At 33.0% G+C, this 16,202-nt stretch overlaps 1 protein-coding gene across 1 annotated transcript; it reads right to left on the reverse strand.

Annotated features, from left to right (window-relative positions):
* Positions 1 to 6,777: 6,777 nt before the first annotated feature.
* On the reverse strand, positions 6,778 to 14,028 carry LOC106770854 (probable glycerol-3-phosphate dehydrogenase [NAD(+)] 1, cytosolic). The gene is made up of 5 exons (XM_014656682.2): positions 12,499 to 14,028; positions 11,288 to 11,509; positions 8,241 to 8,488; positions 7,347 to 7,486; positions 6,778 to 7,021 (listed from the first exon to the last, which is right to left on the reverse strand). The coding sequence occupies exons 1-5, from the start codon at positions 13,154 to 13,156 to the stop codon at positions 6,895 to 6,897; spliced, it is 1,395 nt and encodes a 464-aa protein (XP_014512168.1). The 5' UTR covers positions 13,157 to 14,028; the 3' UTR covers positions 6,778 to 6,894.
* Between the last annotated feature and the right edge of the window lie 2,174 nt (positions 14,029 to 16,202).

Consider the following 16,202-nt stretch of genomic DNA (forward strand, 5'->3'; position numbering starts at 1 on the left):
AAAACTTGCGGACGACTCCATTCCTTACGATTTTGACCAAAACTATTCAAAGAAAACCTCTTCCCAAGCCTTGTGATGAAGAATTGACCATGGAAGGCAATGTTCATCCGCTAAAATCGGAAACAATATTTTGCAATATAAGCCACAAAATTTACAACAAAAATGACATGTATATTGTGCCAAAATGTTGTCAAAAAATTTGTGTTAACATATCATTGTCTCAATAAATTATTTCTAATTCAAGGCTTGACAGGTAGACAAGGGTTACAACCAGTAGGAAGGTGTTAACTATAATGACATTCTCTTTGGTGGTTAAGCATGCTTCTAATAGGGTCTTGGTTCCCTTGTAGCAAGTGAAGACATAGAGCTTGAACAATTGGATGTGAAGACAACATTTGTCCATCTGATGCATCTCGAGGTAAATGTAAGGAGTATTAGGTGTGTATACTAGAAAGATCATTGTATAAGTTGAAACAATCCCTTAAGTAAGGGTATAAAAGGTTTAATTGGTTCATTATATCTCAAGGTTGTAATATAAGTCATTTATGATCCATGTGTCTATCATAGAAAAAAAGGTACGTAATGGTGAATTTGTCTATCTATTGTATGTAGACAATATGTTGATGACATTTGAAGACTAGGCTTAGATCAAACTTTTAAAGTCACTACTAAGTAGTGATTTTGAAATGCTAAACATTAGTGCATCAAAGGTGATTTGCGGATGGAGATTAAGAGGGGTCGAGCTTAGAAGAAACTCTATCAATGTATATCTAAAAGATTTTGAGATGCTAATGAAATGTCCTAAAGTTATGAGCATACTTTTGATAACATATTCTTTGAATTTTCTTCCGAAACAAAGTTGATGTTTATCATTTTACTCTTTGTTTTCAATATTTTTATTACATTTGGATTGATATCTATAAAGAATAAAAATTGGACATATTAGAGATATACATAATTGAGATCACATAACATATCATTTCCATGTTGGTTATTCATGTTTGATCAATATTATGACATATGAGAAACAACAATGATAATTGTAGCTAGTCACATTCCATAAGAATAAAAACTATAATGGTTCCTCGTTGTTATGTGAGATGAACTAAATTGCTTAATTGGAAGTCTATAAGTAAATAACATACAATAACATGCCTAAAGAATTGTGTGATATACATGTGTCGTTAATATAAAGTCCAAATAAAAGATTATTAGGAATTTTATAATTTCTAATGGTTAGATATATTATCTTTATTTTATTTTTATCTTTTATTTTTAGTTAATTTGTTATTATTTTTTATTTGTATTTTTGACTTAGCCCATATATTTTCTATTATAAATAGAGGATCCTATGCGTATATTCAATAGAAGGGAGATTAATCCGATATAGTTTTTCACTATATTCAACACTAATAACTAATTATTGTGGGCTATATATACTTATGTAAAAGTTAGATTTTATGATGATTTATTATGATAATTATAATTCATTTTTCATAATAAGTGTAGCGGTGGTATAATTGTAAATATAATGAGACTTTCTATGTCGGTTATACCTAGAACCCGCATAGAAAGTGAGAGTAGTGATATTTTTATAATAATGTACAAGGTTTTCTATACTAGTTATATCTAAAACCGACATAGAAAGTGGGAACAATAACATTTTTGTAATGAAGTACAAGGTTTTTATGTCACTAATACTTATATCAAGATATTATATTATTTTAAATTTAAAATAAAGATACTATGTTGGTTTTTGACTATAATAAGCATAATATGTTTAATTTCCTTTCATTCTTGTGTTATTCTCACTTTCCTCATCTCTACATTAGACTCCCAACTTTCCTCCTCACTGCATGCACCCTTTTTGCACCATCCTCTTCTCTTCATCTCGTCACTCTAGTGATCGCCGTCTCCTCACTTTGATGGTCGTTGCTCTCTTGTGGCACTCCTACTTTCGCTTTCGTAACTCTCTCATTTGATAAATGGATTATTTCCTCTCATTTAGGATTTTCTTCATTTCTATTGATATCAATGCAAGTGTAATAATGTGTTTTTTATCCCAATGTTGGAGTCCTAGACCTCCTTGGCAAAGAAATAAGTAATGAGAGTGATATTGGAGGCGAAGAAAGGGACGAACATAGAACTCATGAATGTGACGAAGAGGCAAAGGAAGCAAAGTAGAGACTGAATGATAGTGATGATGAGCATGAGGTTAGAGTAAAACATGCCACCTGTAAAGGAAGTTTGAGGTCTTACACCCTTGTTGAGAATTTAAAGGTAACGAGCAAGGATGAAATTAAGGTTTCATGGAAAATTTGAAAAAGATTGTAAGTTGTTTGTTCCAAAACCAGTGTAAAAAATAGAAACTCTCTATACCAAATGGCATCCCGATATTTTGACACCATTATTTTGACACCATTTTTACATTGCCACATGGCGTGATGTCATTGGTTGTTTTTTTTTTTAAATAAAAAGAAAATGATGTCACGATTGAGGATGAAATTTGAATTTGTGATTTCCATGTTTGCCCTTCTCCTGCTTCGTTAGAGTTAAACACTCTCTCCACCCATTTCTCCATCTTCGTTACATTTCTCCGTCTTCGTTCTCACTACCTTGCTCCTGCCGTTGTGAAGTTCGGGCTTCGCTCTCGCCATCGCGTCTTTAGTGTCGTTGTCGTTCACTCTCGTCGTGCGAAATGGCGAGTTCCATTAACCAGGTTCCTCCGACGACCAAGGTAAAATGGGTATTCCTTTGTTCTCCCTCCATTTTCGAAGCTTTGTTCAAGGTCTTTTTTTTTGTTGACAGTGTTGTGTGCAATGGTAATGTCCAGTGACCATGGTCCTTCGAGAAAGGTAAATGGGTTTATCCATTTTACTGATTGAGTTTTCGATTTTTTTTATTGCGTTTTCGATTGGCATGTGGTTTCTTGTTTGAGTTTTGTATGTTATGATATATTCAGTGATCTTTGATGAGAATATGAATGGTTGTATTCTATGATATATATTGTTAAATTTCAGGTTGATGATGATGTTGGTACTTCAAGCAAAGAAACTTTTTTTTCTTTTGTGAAGACACCAGCTACTAAAGTTAGAGAGGATAAAAAGGAGAGGATAAGAAGGAGGACCAACCAACACCAAAAAACATACAAAAAAGAAAACACAAAGAAAGTTTTATGCGTGCTTTAGTGGATCATGAAAACGTTACAAGAGCATAGAGCATAGGACTCCATACATTGGAAATAGAGCACTTAGAATTCGACACGAGTGATTTTTGTATTGATTTGTCATAGAAGGTCATACAACATTGTACATAGATGAACAAATAAGTGTAATGTACCCAATTTTGTTTCAATGTTATAAAAGATGCATCTTTACTTCCGTTATTCCCTTTGTTATTGTCATTTTGAAATGAGGTGTTGTTTGGAATGTGAATGAAGAAAGTGGTCAATTTGATGGAGTAGTCATGTTTGTGATGGAGGAAAGAAACAATGTTTGTGATGCAGGCAAAACACACACTGATAAACGATTACAACTTGCTCGTAAACGATTACGCGAGTAAAAAGTGGATTTTTTTCATTTAAACAAGTTAGTTGAAGTCCAACAAGGTCTGGAGCAAATAAAAAAAATTGTTTCTTATCTCGAACATGGGGTGCCCAAACTTGATTTCCCACACTAAAAGCACACTTAAACAACAAAATCAGACAAAAACCATTGCATTTATGCAAAAAATACAAAAATTTAGACTATGGTCCCCTAGGTTACCAGAACTGGCTCCTCCAGTACAACTTTCTGTACAAATCAAAGATTTTGTTCGTGTAATCGTTTACCATGGTCTTGTAAACAATTACAACTTTGGTCTACAACTTTGTTCTGGAGCAAAAAACAAAGTTGTAATCGTTTACAAGACCTTGGTCAACGATTACACGGACAAAATCTTGGATTTGTACAGAAAGTTGTAATATAGGAGCCAGTTCTGGTAACCTAGGGGACCATAGTCTAAGTTTTTGTATTTTTTTTCATAAACACAATGGTTTTTGTGTGATTTTGTTGTTTAAGTGTGATTTTAGTGTTGGAAATCAAGTTTGGGCATCCCATTTTCGAGATAACAAACCATTTTTTTCATTTGAACAAGTTAGTTGAAGTTTTACAAGGTCTAAAGCAAAAAACAAAATTGTAATCATTTACAAGACCTTGGTAAACGATTACACGAACAAAATCTTGGATTTGTACATAAAGTTGTGCTGCAGGAGCCAATTCTGGTAACCTAGGGGACCATAGTCTAAATTTTTGTATTTTATGCATAAACACAATGGTTTTTGTGTGATTTTGTTGTTTAAGTGTGATTTTAGTGTTGGAAATCAAGTTTGGGCATCCCATTTTCGAGATAACAAACCATTTTTTTCAGTTGAACAAGTTAGTTGAAGTTTTACAAGGTTTGGAGCAAAAAACAAAACTGTAATCGTTTACAAGACCTTGGTAAACGATTACACAAACAAAATCCTGGATTTGTACAGAAAGTTGTGCTGCAGGAGTCAGTTCTGGTAACCTAGGCGACCATAGTCTAAATATTTGTATTTTTTGCATAAACACAATGATTTTTGTGTGATTTTGTTGTTTAAGTGTGATTTTACTGTGGGAAATCAAGTTTGGACACCCCATATTCGAGATAAGAAACCATTTTTTTTTTATTTGAACAAGTTAGTTGAAGTTTTACAAGGTCTGGAGCAAAAAACAAATCTGTAATCGTTTACAAGACCTTGGTAAACGATTACACGAACAAAATCTTGGACTTGTACAGAAAGTTGTACTGCAAGAGCCAGTTCTGGTAACCTAGGGGACCATAGTCTAAATTTTTGTAATTTTTGCATAAATGCAATGGTTTTTGTGTGATTTTGTTGTTTAAGTGTGATTTTAGTGTGGAAAATCAAGTTTTGGCACCCCATGTTCGAGATAAGAAACAATTTTTTTTCATTTGAACAAGTTAGTTGAAGTCCTTCAAGGTCTGGAACAAGTTAGTCTAAATTTTTTCATTTGAACAAGTTAGTTTGGTCTAGACTCAAAGACCTTTCAAATTTTTTAACATTTATGCCATGGTTGAAACTTATTTTTAGTGTTTAAGTGTGAGCAGAAACTAGGAAGTCATGTTTGGGCAATCCATGAAAGCTAACATTATATTGCAATAAGAATCTGTACATAAATATCATTGTTTCTTACAAAGACAAAAATCCATCTTTGTCTACATACAAAGAAAAACTCTACAAATGAAACCAATCCTACAACAATCCAAATTTCTGTCATGCTTCCATTCTTTTAATATTGTCGTTGTCGAGGATCCAATCGCATACACATTTCTTTACTCAGTCAATGTCAAAAGCCACAACCTTCGAAACTTTTACTCAGTCATGGAGTGCGGGAAAGACAGTGTGGGAAGATGAAAAGCCTCAACCTTCGAAAAGGAACATCTCACCTTCAATCAAATCCTGCTTTGTAGTGGTTTTGGGATTAAAAATCTCACCAACCAATCCAACTACACATTCATCAAAAGGAATATCTAGACCACCTATACCTAAACCGGTAGCCATGAAGACATCAACAACAGTAAAAGGAACCACTTGTTGACTAACCCGAAAACTAACATCATTGCCAGCCTACCGTTTCACCATAATCTTCAATAATTTTAAATTTACCTCAACAGGGTTTAAAATTTGCGCACACCAATGAAAAGGGGTCATCCTAATACGCTTTATGCGAGGGTCTCGTAGTAAGCTATTCATTTCAAGAATGGTCGCTGATTCCATGGAGACACGAAGGTGCCACTACAAAACATTAACAAAATATAATAAATATTAACACTAGGAGGATAAAAATCATCCATACGAAGTACAGTTTACATTAAATCTTACACTAGGTTTTCGGGATGCCATTGGACCTGCGGTCATAACATGCAGAAAACAAGATTGTCCACAACATTGTTAGGGTTCGCGAATGAACAAAAAGTAAATGGAGAAGATGGTGAGATATGGTCCAGTTCGACTTACAAAAAAAACGAAGACAGTTCACGGTTCGCACAACACTAAAATGGGAGAGGGCTTCAACGGTACACAGCGACAAAAAGAGAGAGAACTTAGAGAAAGCGAGAGAGTAATGCTTTCACCACAGCGACAGACAGACAGAGAGAGAGCGGTGGCTTTACCACTTCGATAGAGAACAAAGCGATGAACGATAGAGCAATGCTTCACAACACAGAGATGAGCAATAGAGAGAGAGCGATGGCTTTACCACTTCGACAGAGAACAATGCTTTGAAGTGAGAGAGAGAGAACGCAATGGGTTCACCGGAGAATGAGCGAGAGAACAAAAGAGAGAGCACTAGGTTCCGAGATAACGAAAAGAGAGATTAAGGAAACAGAGAACGTCTCCCACAAATGAAAAGAAACCGCGAAACCAAATTTTGATTTTTTCCTTCCAAATATACCCTTGCCTCAGCCATCCATCATTTTTTTTTTTAATTTGAAATCGTCCAACCACATTTTGACACGTGGACAGTGTCAAAATAGTGTCAAAAATCGGTGTTGAAATATCATTTTTCTACCAAATGTATCTACGTCGATTTTGGTACAGACATAAAAAGTCTTTTTTTAATCGACATAGAAAGCCATCACAATATTATATTAACATATATCTTATTTAATTACATTTAGATGAGCATGTTAGACTATTAACAAAAGAAAAAAAAAAAAGTGATGAGCTTAGTACATGGAAACCCAATTGGCCAATTAGGAAACGATGAGAACCATAATAGATTAAAATTCACTATACTTGTATGAATTGCAAAATCCATCATAAAATGCTGCATTCTAAAAATGGATAATTTTGGCAAGGTAAAAAAATAATCATGATTGTCCAAGAAGTGAAGGCATGTAGAAAGCATGGCTTTGTGCAATCTCAATGCGTTCACGGGGATCATTCTGATTTTCATCTCTCAGAGCTTGGAGAATAGCTTCTGATGAAGAGTGTTCCCTGAGAAATGCAAAATGCATCAGTAGCAAGGTAAAAAAACTTGTGGCATAGCTAAGGTGCATTCAGCCCTTATATACTTTAGTTCATGTACAATTTTCATTTCTTTACTTTGTCTAATATATGCAAGTAATTGAGTAATTTCTCTAATAAGTAGAAAATAATTACATAATTAACCAGTTAAAGGTTATTTAGTGGAAAACATGTACATAATTAACCAAGTAATTAAGTTATAATCAACCTCTATTTTATAGCTCTAATAAGTAGAAATTATTTTATCCTCTTTTATGTGTGAAGGGGCGTGCAATGGTTGCAGGAAATGAATTACCTGGATATCAATATTTTATAGAGTGTCTTCAGAATGGGGCAAAGTTCAACAGGAGCAACCGGTTTGTTTTCTTCTGGGTGCAACACATTCAGGCTTGAATGGCTCAAAAGTTCAAAAAAGGCCTCCACTGCTGAAACACCCTACAAATATAAACAGCAGCCATATTTTTTGAATCAGAAAATTTTCAATGAGTATGAAATGCTGTGTACAAACTAAGAAAATCCACAACTTATGTAACAAAAAGCATTTGAGGGACAATAATGTTAAGTTTAGTTCCATTACTTTAAGATAGTTTCAGAGCTTATTCTAATTAAGTTTGTCGGGTGGTATCATCTGTTATCCGGTTCTCCTTAATCCTACTCTGAAAATGTCTAATCCTAGCGTGAGGAGGTGTCTCATATCCAAACTATAATATATAAATGAGTGTAAACCTCAATTACTAAATCGGTTTTATATGGTTTAGTTAGATTTAAATTCCACACAATAGTAATATCATATACGTCAAAGCAGATAAGGAAAATTTCCATTTGTTAATGATCACTTAAATCCAACTAAAGATTTTAAGCCTCAAATGCCAATGATAACATGGGAAGTCCCATTGTAGATATCTAAGATAAGAAGAAATTCAAAGCCACATCTACCCTTCTGAACATTTAACAATAAATCTACATTGAAAATGGAAATTGCAGGGATGCTTAAAACCATAATAACATACAAAAGTTCCACTAAACTACATTTAAAATTACTGAAAGTGGAATTATAGCACTTGTTCATAATATTCACTTTTTAATGCACATTATAATACTATTTGTACTTTCCAAGGTGCAATTCGAACAGTTAAGGAATTCAGAGTATGTGTTTAGAACAAACCAAGGGGAAAAATACACAACATACCTGAATCATTCCTTTGCCACTGATGCTGTCACCCATGTCTGGGCTTAATTCACCCTTAGCTAGCATCTGGCCATACCATGCATTACGACCTTTTAGTAAAGTCACATAAGTGTCAGCCAATAATGGCCCTGCAAGTTTCTCAGGTCCTTCAGCCAACAAGTGAGTGATAAATATCATCTCTGATGTGCAGTGTGCAAAGTATACAGATTTGCTGGTAGCACTCTCATTGGTAAGGGCTGCTACCATACCTGACAATAATAAGGACAATATGTAGTAAAGATTGTCAATCAAAGTTAATGCAAGCTATGGAAATGAATAAGGGGGATGCTATTATCACAGTAAAAACATTCCCATTTTCCTAATCAAAAGGAAGACGACAAGCAATGGCATTGACACCCAAAACACTGAAGATCAAAAGTGTATTATTACCAAAAATAACAAAGGTGAGTTATTAATGTACTGATCTAGGAACTTGCCATTGGGAGAATCAATCACACTTTGCGAACATGAGAAATACAATTTTGGTAAAAACTGCAATAAAAGTAATTCTTCTGTTATGACTTCTTAAGAAGTTCATAACCACTAGATACCATATAGTTGCAGAGCTATGAAATTACTTGATAGGTTGCAGTAATATCACATTGAATGTGCTTCTTTTGTTTTATTTAACAGAAGAGTAATGTTAGTTCCATGAATATAGATATGCAAATACATGAAGATGAGTCCATCCCTGTTAGGCCATTACTTGTATATATTAGAAGGAAAACCGGTACACAGCCTAACTTCCAAGGCAGTTAGGACGGGTAATTAGGAGGTTTTGTATATAAGGGGTTTGGTTGTAACTTTGGGGGGTTAGCAAGTTAATAACATTCTTGTTGTCAGGAACTTGTTTGTCCTGAAAGGAGGAGGTTAAGTTCTCTGCACTTGTATCATTGATTTTAGTAAATAACTGAGGCGATTCAGTACTCTTGTGTGTGTGTGATCTGAGTGCGTGAAGTGGGTTTTTCTATAGGTTATTGATTAAAGAACCTAACAATCCCTAAAACTTTCAAGCAGACCACAGAAACTAAAGCTGTTATTTTGAGGTCAAAATTCAGAGTCAAAAGTGCATGGCTTTGTAGTTTCTGCTGCATGGTCTATGCAGTCTGTGTTGCATGACTATGTAGTTTCCGACTGCATGACACGACCACGATGTTTTCAATCAGAAAAGTGAATCCTTCGTATGTATGTAGTTTGTAAGATTTCTCATATAGTTGCTGCTGCATGACATGACTACACCTTATTTTCAATGAGAAAAATGAAGGCTCCGTATCTTTTATAGTGTATACACCTTGGGAAGGAGGAGAGAGATAGAACCAAAAAGAGACAAAATGATGTCTTTGATGGGAGTGATGTGAAAGGAAAGGAAAGGAAAAAAGACAAGTAAGATGAGTGTAAAAATTGGTGTATAAAAAATGAGGTTCTTCCATTAGCCTACTTAAGGCGTAGTTACAGAATTCTCTCAAAAGTGCATGCCCTCTAACTCAGTGTGTTCACTTCAGAGGAAATCTTGTAATTACAATGTAAACAAGTGTTCAAGGCATGACTGTGCTGATTAAGGGCTGTTTCCAATTCGAGTATTTGATTTTTGTCATGGACCACCAACAACAGAAACCTGATCTTTGCTAAAGGACTCTGACACGAAACATATTATGCATAAATGGACATCTATAAGCAAAGAAAAACATATATTTCTTGGGGGATAGTTTAGAGAGCCATCCAACATAGAAGATAAACTCTTTCGCAATGGAGAGAAAACTTTAGGATTTAATCTCACGATCCATAAAGAATAGGATTAATCTTCTTTTGTTTTATCTTTTTATTTATGGATTCTGTATGCTTAATAAGATTATATTGATGAGAGACTAAATCTTGCCTTGTGGTAAGATAGGGTTTTGGATCTCGACACAAATATTACTTAACCAAGTTATTATCAGTTGAATTTTATTTGAACTTGTATATATTCTTCTGTGTATGTCTTGTGGTGAAGATTAATTCCTTAATCAGTCTTTGATATAAGAAGCTTATCTCCAATTACCCTTGATAATTAGTAGTTTACTTTCTCAAAACTTATGAAAGTATATTGGTTAGGTAGTAGAATAACCCTCATTCACTACACTATGTACTAGATAAACTTTATAGTTTGTTGTATAATTTTGGTAAGGTTAAACTTTGATTTGTACACTAAGATTCTTAGCATAGTAGCTTGGAGTCAGTACTGAGACCAAGCCAGTACTCCCAGGAGAAACAGAATTCAATGAGATTTGGTCCAAACAACAGCAAATATGGAGCTCAGACATTTGGAATGTGAAAAAAGCAAAGTTGAATACAATGTCAGGAAAAGGAAGCAAATCAACAAGTGAAATTGACTTACAGCCAACTACACAACTAGCACATCCAAGGAGAAAACGATCATAAGAAAAAGGGTAATGTCATATTTAATCAAATTGACCAATGACAAAGCCCTTAAGCCCTTATTTGAATTGGGTATGTTTCCCAACTAGTTTTCTTTCTTCTGTTCATTTCTCCTATAGTCATTAATCAAAGTTACTTTTTAGCACATTGTAATGCTTGAATAGCATTGGGAGCGAAAATTGGAGGTGAAAACTGAAAAACTAGAATTAGGTATCACAAAGGGTTATCTTCAAATGTTGCAACTATTTGTAACATTTAAAAGTCATGGCAAACAAAATACGACGAGTTTCACATTAGCCATAAAGCTTATGTTATTAAAGACATGTTTAGACAAGTTTCTCCATAATCACTTCTAAAAAAGAAAAATAAAGAGAAAATAATGAAACCAACTTCTCTGTAAGATAAAGTTAGCTTATGCACAAGTTAAAATTATAAATTTATAGAATTTATAACAGTTTCTACAAATTAACTTATGCCTAAACTAACTTTAGCTTATGCAAAAGCTTATTTAATTTTTTTTCCTTTTACTTTCCTTTCTGAGAGTTTTTAGGGAGAAGTTTGTCCAAACAATCTCAATCTAATTTGAAGCTTACCTGCACCAATAGCATAGACATTTTTCAAGCCACCCATGACTTCATGGGTGACAAGGTCACTGTTGTCCCAGACAATAAAATGAGGTTGACGTAGAAACTTTGCCAGAGGTTTCCTCCATTTATCAGCTCCACATATTCGAGCATTGGCATACTCCTTGTTGTAGATTTCTGAGGCAATATTTGGACCACCAAGATAAAGTATATTCTCCATAGGCACTCCAGCTGTCAAAGTATATATACATTGTAAACAACTGAGAATGAGGGTAGATAAAATAGATATACTACCAAGTTAATAGTTTCCATTGGTTGGCATGATGTAAATAAATTACAGATAACAAATAGCAGTACCTAGCCAATGGATTATCAAATTTTATATAGATTTCCTCCTATAAAGTGTGTTGCAAACTTTATAGGATAAGTCCAGAGTTATCGAGTTTGAAATATAAACAACTTCATAATATATTTTGTATGCATTTATCATATTTTCTGCTGTTAATTTCTGAATTAAGATTAATTGCTTCACTTTATTATCCTTGATCTGTAGTATACCTAAATATGAATGAGAACTTTAAGTGAATTGAACTTGCTAGGAGTGGGTGAGGAAGGTTGAGTTTGACATTCATTCAAAATAAACAACATTGTCTCCACCAATAAAACTCACAAGAATGTTGCGGAAGTTTCTTTGGCTAGACTTCTTCTCTAGCTGTACTGGTCAAAAGATGAAAAGTTATTCAAGAAGTAGTATGTCATATATACCAAGAATCGGTGGATGTGACTATATGAGAAATGTTACAAAAGGGAGATATCAATGAGTCCAGAACATTGACACATAAAAGTGTCCTCAATGCTTTACAGTTATCATCCTGTTCTGAGAGACAAATGTTTTCTAACTCCTACCACACCCGACCAGACTGATAATAAAAAAAGATACAAAACCAACCATCTATTTACTAATTAAATAATGATATCTTTAATACAAAAGTAAAAAGTTAAAGCTATATGAGAGCTCATGCAACCCAAGGTTTTAAATTGCAGTTTGCAGTTGTATAGTGATTATCAAAATTGCAGGCAAATGCAATTTAAAACCTTGGTGGAATTCCTTTACTTCTTCTATTGTAAAAAGTGCATGAGAAAAGGATTGCCTTTTGAGTATAACAAAGAAGCCACAAGAATAGGGAAAAGATAATTCATGATAATAAGAAAAAACTTACTTGCTTGGTTAATCATTTTTGTGGGAGTTATAATATGGGGAACAGGCTCCAATGCAGCCTCTATACCCTTTGCCAAAGAGATTATCACAGGAACCGTGATTCTCTCCTTCCAATATTTACTTATCTCTTCAAAAATCTCCCTTGTTTCTGTTGAAGGCAAACCATTAACCACAATATCAGCATCCCAAACAGCTTCTTGCAAGTTTGTGACCACCTTCAATGGACAAAGTGGTGTATCTATCATATTCAAACAAAATCCATCTTTCAGAATCTCATCAGCTAGGAGAGTCCTATCACCAAGCCTGGCCTCAACATATTTCAGATAAGCACAACGCCTGATCAACCTTCTCAACACATCCTCCCTGGAGTTGATAACTTCAAAAAGGTGTTTTGCTGTTGCTCTATCAACAGTCTTTCCTGGCCTTCTCCATATCCTGATTTGCACCTTATCACGGAATTGGCCAAAAGTATCTTGCAACAAAGCAGCAAAAACACTGCCCCAAGCACCAGCACCAACACTCACAATTCTCAAAGGATCACCATCAGCCTTCCCAACAAGGCTGCGAAGATCATCAAGCTTCTCCTCCGAACCATTGCAGGCCTGAACAGAGCCATTTGAGTACTCATTACTAACTACTTCCATGATGCTTCCTACCATGCATAAACACAAGCCTTGAAATGAAATCTCAACACTTTATTTGCTTCTAGTTCTATGAACTTGTCAAAAGGTGACTTCTTTCTATTCCAGGTTTTATGCCCATAAATAAACTAAACACATCACAGAATCCTATATGACCCCCCTAAATCTTAGGCCCTTCACATTCCTCTAACTCAACTACCCAATTTGATCCTTTTGATCAGAGGTTTGTGTTACCGCAAAGATGTAAAATAAACTGCAAAATCAAACCTTTCTGGTGGATCTTCGTGGATAAAAAAACTAACTCGTTTTCAGATTTTCGGACAAAAATTCTCCACGCCCAAACTTTAGTTGAAATAGAAGAATGAATGAAATATATCATACAATAACCACTAAAAAGATGCACCTTTTGGCATTCTAGACAGCTCAGATGCCCAAAATCCAGAGGCAAAAAACAAAAATACAAAATGTAAACACTGAGGTAACTTTGTTTTCTCCGTCTAGAGTTGTTTATCTACCCAGCTAAGAACGCAGCCACAGCCAGTAAAAAACAAAGCAGAATACAAAACACCCTTAACTTTTCTGTGGGAATAACAGTCATGTTTATTCAACCAAAGGGTTGTTTTCTTCGGTCACAAAATATTTTGTTTTAAATGCAAGAACCGATCTTGTTAAAGGTGAGAAATAATATGGCACCAAAAATGTAAGTGAAGTTGAGCATAACAAGTGAAAACCACTGATGGGAGTGAAAAGCAGAAGCACCTTGTTTTCATTTGGTCATGCCATAAACAGAAAGAAATAGGTAAGAGAGATAAAGAGAAGAGAGGGTGTAGTATAAATTATAATGAAGGTGTATGGTTGAAGCCTATAGGCATGCATTTAAGGTTTGAAACTGTTGCCAACTTCCCTCGGTGGTTCATTAATATGAGATGACTTTGCTGATCATGCTCCATGTGACATGCTTCCTTGGCGCTCAGTAAGAATTTTTTCTTACCAACTAAGCATAAAACAATTTCTTAGTTTCTTGAAATCATGTGCTAAGTAAGAAGGCATGACCAAATTCGGCCAAATTACGATGAGACAAACAATGATAACTGTAATAAATATAAATGTAAAATGTAATATTTTATTTTATGTGAGTATACAATAATTAAGTTTTTCTTACATCTATTTGTTAGCTCTTAGTAATTTCGTTTTCCAACTTTTTCATTTTTATATTTATATATATATATATATATATATATATATATATATATTTGTGTTATTATTACTTTTAAATATGTATTCATAATATTATTTACTTTATAAATTTGCTAAATTAATTTTTCAACTTAAAAATATTACTTTTATTTTTCAATTGGAATGTATCATGTCAAGTGTGATAAAAGATATTAAAAAAAAAGTCTATTAATGTAATCTTCCAATTTAAGAGCAACAGACAAAATAAAATATTATAAAATTAATAAACAAAGTAGATTATCTTACCATATAAATATATAAATATACGGTATTAATATGATTATAATAAAATATATTTAAAATAATTAAAGAAAACTACTAAATAATAAAAAGTAATATTGTGCAATATCATCTTCTTCTCTATCATATATATATATATATATATATATATATATATATATATATATATATATATATATATATATATATATGTATGTATATATATATGTATATATATCCATCATCTACTCACACCAAAAGAAAAATCAAACACACAAAAATATTAAAAGAGATAATAGAATAAGTTAATATGTAAAAGAGTTTTCATAAACTATTAAATCATCTAGATATACACAAGATAAGCTAGTTGAAAATATATATAGTACCAAAGCACATAATAACATGTTAAATTTTATTAGACAACTTTCACATATTCATACATGAATTCGAACTTTTCTAATCTCAATTTATCTGGATGTGTATACTTGAGTTGGACTTGAGCCATACACTTGTGGTGATAATACATTATTTTATCGAGCTACCTCTCATAAGATTATTTCATGTTAGAGTCATAAGAACCTTTGGTCCTCCTTACGATAGGATCTTTTGTCACTCTCACAAACTAATCATTTCCTTCTACACGAGCATGAAGGGATAATGGAATTCATGATAGATTCACATAATGAAACAATCCTTATCTTAATACACACATTAAAGATTTATAATTGATTTAATTTTCTAAATTAGTTTTTAATTGTGCTTATGATATTCATGTTCTTTAAGTTTCCTCATTCATGAAACATTATAAGATTCAAGTTGAACTATTTTGATATTTGACATTGTCATAGATCTTTTGAATTCTAAATGTTTTTCCTCAAGTTCTTTTCATATGTTCAAGAGATAGTTTTCTACCATATCCTTTTTTTTAAAGAATTAATCCTCAAATTTGTACCACCTGAAACTTTTGAATCACAAATGTTTTCTCTAAAGTTTTTTTCATTTTTGTTCACGAGACAATCTTTTATCACATCATCTACAATCACTTGATGATCATTTACTACTAGCAAATATAATAACCTTAACTTGTTTTCCTTTTGAAGGAAAGCTTTTGAGATGTTAGTAAACATGGTGGATTTTAAATAAATTGAATAATTGGAAGAGAGAAAACCAAAAGTGAAAAAACTAAGAATAAAAAATAAAAGAGAACATATACATTCTTATGTTACCTAATATATTTAGGGTTTATGCAATTGAATAATGAAAATTATGAATCCAACATTCTTACACAATAATAAATAAAAGTATTAAAAAATATAAATGATAAGAGAAAAAAAAACAAATGTTTAGTTAAATTATGATGAGAAAATGTACTTTCAAAATATGATAACCTTGTATATGTCAAACAATTAAGAAAGAAATTGAAAAACTATGATTAAAAAAGACTCTTAAAAAAATAAAATGATAAAAAAAAATCTTATTACTTAAATTAGAGATGTTTTAATAATTAAAAACAGGCAAATATGAATGGATGTCATTGAGTGTTATTTATATTTATATATATACACGTAATCAATATGGATATTTTAGAGTGGATGTATTAATTTTATAA

The sequence above is a fragment of the Vigna radiata genome, chromosome 8, assembly GCF_000741045.1.
Source record: "Vigna radiata var. radiata cultivar VC1973A chromosome 8, Vradiata_ver6, whole genome shotgun sequence".
In the NCBI taxonomy this organism is placed as follows: domain Eukaryota; kingdom Viridiplantae; phylum Streptophyta; class Magnoliopsida; order Fabales; family Fabaceae; genus Vigna; species Vigna radiata.